Consider the following 3,856-nt stretch of genomic DNA (forward strand, 5'->3'; position numbering starts at 1 on the left):
TCTAACTCAATTTGAAGTTATTCAAGGGATGTTGAAGGATTTGCTTCGGAAAAAGTGGACAATGCTAGTTGCAAAAACAGAAATATGTTGAAAGCCATAGACAAGATTAGGTGACATTATTATAAATATCTTTTATTTTTTTATTTTTTTTTCACTCTCTCTTAGGTAAAGGGTATACTTATAATTTATATACTCTTGAGCCCTCGGCCCAATCCAGTTTGTTCCCTGGAACAGGCCTCCACTCTGTGTGGGCCGCAGGACGAAACGGTTCAGAAGATCTATTTCCTTTCATGGGACTCACTTTTCTCTCGAATGAAAAAGATGATACGTCATTGTGGGCCCAATCTTCATCTAATCCAGTTTTCCGCACTCGGGCGGGAGAGACGGAACGCACGAAAAGGAGCGAAACGAAATTCAAGTTTCAAAAAAAAAATTTCCAAAAAGGAAAAAAAAGCCCTAACCTCGCCAACGGTGTCCGGATCTTAGTTTTTCCGGAGGTGTAGAGGGAAGGGAGAGCATGGCCCAGAGCTCCAACGCCCAAATCCGTAAAACACTCGAAATCCCTCGTGCGCCAGCTCCGGAGCAAGAACCACAGGACCCTAGCTCGGAGTACCCGCCGGGAGACGGAGAAGACGTTCTGTTGGAAGACTCGGACGTCGACGAGGAAGAGATCGAGGAGCTGGAGCAAGAGGTGAAGGAAATGGCGCAGAAGATTCGCCGCTTTCGAGCCAAGCTTCCGGGTCTTTACAAGGAGGCGTTAGCGTCGAGTCTTCTCGCGAACAGGCCGGCTCTCCCACGGATGGAATTGGCGGATGGTGAAATTGCGGCGGGTCGTGGGTCGGGTAGGTTTTTGAGCTTTGAATGTTTATGTTTTGTCCGTTATTTCCCTTTTCGGAGTTCATGAGATAACTGTCTGTGTTGGCCGATAGTGTTTTGGGTTTTTGAAAGAAGGCTTTTCGCTAGAAAGAATGGATTTTATTGTTTTTTTAGCTCGGTGTTGTTTAAAGTAGCTTAAATGAGTCCAGTGTGAGTTGTAGTAGAATTCTTTTATTTTTAAATCTGCTTCATTTATTTTGTTATTCAGGTACTAGTTGATATCTAAGATGCATTATAGGTTTTTGTGTTCGCTCGTTGATTTAGCTTCTTTTTCATGAAGATCCTGCTGCACCAGTGCTTAGAGTTGGCACAGGCAGTTCTAGAGAAGATGTTCTTGCTATCTGAGTTTTTACTCGTGACTACATTCCTTTAGGCGTCTGAACCTAGAGTCTAAAAATCCAAGTTCTTTTTTTTTCTTGTCTTTTTTATGCAAGTGATCTTACAGTCATACAAGATTCTGATCCCGGCTCCAAAGTCCCCTTAAAACACGATCCACAATGACTTTTGGGCGGCAAAAATGTTTCTTGTGTTGTGCGAAAGTGGCGACCAATGTAGCCATTAAGAATTGGGCTTTTCTTAAATGTCTTTTTGGTTTCAAGGTACATTTTGTAGGTCGGGTTTATTTTTCTTTTCTTTCAAGTTGTATCTCTTTCCTGGTGAACTCTCAGAGGAAAAAGCACTTCTATTCTTTTTAAACAAAGGCTAACACTTCACAAATTCTATTTAGGCTTTTGTTCTGGAAAATATGCTCATCTGAGAACTGCATCTCATTTTACCATAACTTGGTTTCTGGGTGTTCGGGTTGGTTTAGAACAAGAGAAGGTTTCAAACCAGAGAGAAAAACAAGATGGAAAAGCAATTTTGACAGCTTTCAAAACGTATTATGACGAGTCCTTAGATTATATAAACAAAGGTGCCAAATAGTTTTCCAGGTGTGTCACTCTGGCAGGGATCAGATGCTTTCTGGCGGAGTAATGTGACAGAAAATTGCAGACCATCCTAGGAAAAGACTAACAAACTTAGGTGTATTTGAAGATACCCTCCGTTCTTAATTTGCTAGATTATATCTTTGACTCACTTGTCTCTTTCATTCTGTTATTTTTATTTCAAATAGTTTCTATTATTTTTATTTTTATTTTACTTTTGTTTTTATTATTGCAGTTGTTTTGACAATTGATTTGCATTTGTAGGAGGAGAACTTGCTGAATCAAGCACTGGGCACTCAGTAGAAGAGGGCTCTCCCATTGCTGAGAAAATTCAGTTGATTAAACAAAAGATCTCCAGTAATGCGTCTGCTATTCCTGTTGTCTTAAAAAGGGTGAATGAGTGTATTACAGCAATCAACAAACTTGATCAATACAATATAGATGTCCACCCTTCATTTAAAAGAAAAAGAACTTGATGATCAACTCATCTTCTATGTCTGACTACACTAGAAAGCAGTCTTCTTCTGTACCATAATGTAACTTGTTAAGTGCACTGTTGAAAAATTTGCCCACAAGTAACAAATAGTGCAGGATTAGATTGACTAAAAGATATTTTTGTCGGTACTCTTGAATCTGCTGGCGCTATTTCTTACTCATTGTTCAAGAGACTTCTTTGGTGTAAACTAGTTAGCGAGACAAAGCAAATTGCCTCATCTGTTGTACAGATCTATCTAGGTGAACCCCAAAGTTTAATCCTTGTTAATTTCAAAACTTGTGTACTCTATGCTTTGTTCAGATATCCTACATTGTGGATGATGTACACTAAGGGGAATAGGTCTTGCAAGAGTCTCTGTTGAATTATATTTGTGCAAACTGTCAATGTAATATGGAATGCAGCTTGGGTGTTAATTCCCTGGAATTTGTATCATTTTGTATGTTATAATTTATTGACAGGAAATCAATGCCATTCCTTCCAAATGTTTTACATCTATGTTTGAGGTAATCTGTGGACAGCATAGTGGCTTCTTCAATGGTGTTTGCTTGTCTAAAGACCTGCCTGTTCTAGTGAAGCTAGGTTTGTATATTTGATATAGCAACCCTGGGGGAGAAGTTACGTTTTGGTGTTTACAGATTGATGGTGGATTGTGCTGGTGGGTGTGGCAGTTACTGAATCTGCTACTGTATTTCATAATCAAAAGGGATATTTTCAATGGTCCAACAACTCTTTTGTTGTTTTGACTTCTTTAATGTTGTCATTAACTGACTACATACAGACATGCAATTGAACTACTTTCGAACATGTTAGCAGCACATAGGGTGCGAAGTAAAGCAGGTTAAATGGTGATCTGCCTCGACCTAAACTGCTCAATGTGGAGAGGGGTTTCTTCAACCACCTTCAGAGTAGTTGGGTTCAGCAAACAAAAAAAAAAAAAACTGCAGAAGGTTGGGGCATCTTAATTTGAAATCAATCCATGCTTCTGATTACTATAAAATGTCATGGGTTTAAAAGACACTGGTTTTCTGGATACGTGATTTAGCTCTAAAAAAGAAATTTCAACTGATGACACGGATTTTATACACCAATTTATTTTTATCAAAATGGGTCTTTGTTTGAAAGAAGAAACTTTTTTAGCTAGTGCACTTTAAAAAATTTGGGCAGGTGAAATGGGTGAAGAAATGATGGGACCTAGGGTTAGGGTGAAACGGAGTAAGGATTTTTAGAAACCTGGTTGAGTTCAACCCAACTGTAACACAATCTTTGAGGAACTCTAAGGTCCTGCTGGAAATATATATTCTAGAAAAGGCTAGATATGCTTTTCTGGATTATAGTTCCGAGAAATTCTGCATTTAAAATATCTTATTTTGAGTTGTGAGATAAGTTATTTGACTGTTTCACTGCAAGGATGGTTTATAGATCAGTTTGCACATACTGAGCACCCCAGTCAAGAAATGATGAAGGCAAATGGAGGCACACCAGACCCTTTCTGCCTTGTTCTTTTCAATCTGACAGGCGAGGGCACCTACCTGGTGAAAGGACTGCCTTAATTGTGGGG

At 39.2% G+C, this 3,856-nt stretch overlaps 1 protein-coding gene across 1 annotated transcript; it reads left to right on the plus strand.

Moving 5' to 3' along the window:
- Positions 1 to 452: 452 nt before the first annotated feature.
- On the plus strand, positions 453 to 2,752 carry LOC137939546 (uncharacterized). The gene is made up of 2 exons (XM_068784824.1): positions 453 to 842; positions 2,067 to 2,752. Exons 1-2 carry the CDS (start codon positions 518 to 520, stop codon positions 2,276 to 2,278), a joined length of 537 nt encoding a protein of 178 aa, XP_068640925.1. The 5' UTR covers positions 453 to 517; the 3' UTR covers positions 2,279 to 2,752.
- Positions 2,753 to 3,856: the final 1,104 nt, after the last annotated feature.

Source organism: Aristolochia californica, unplaced genomic scaffold (genome assembly GCF_029961685.1).
Source record: "Aristolochia californica isolate CCGP_79_NKW_82.1479 unplaced genomic scaffold, dmAriCali1.0.hap1 SCAF_8, whole genome shotgun sequence".
NCBI lineage: Eukaryota > Viridiplantae > Streptophyta > Magnoliopsida > Piperales > Aristolochiaceae > Aristolochia > Aristolochia californica.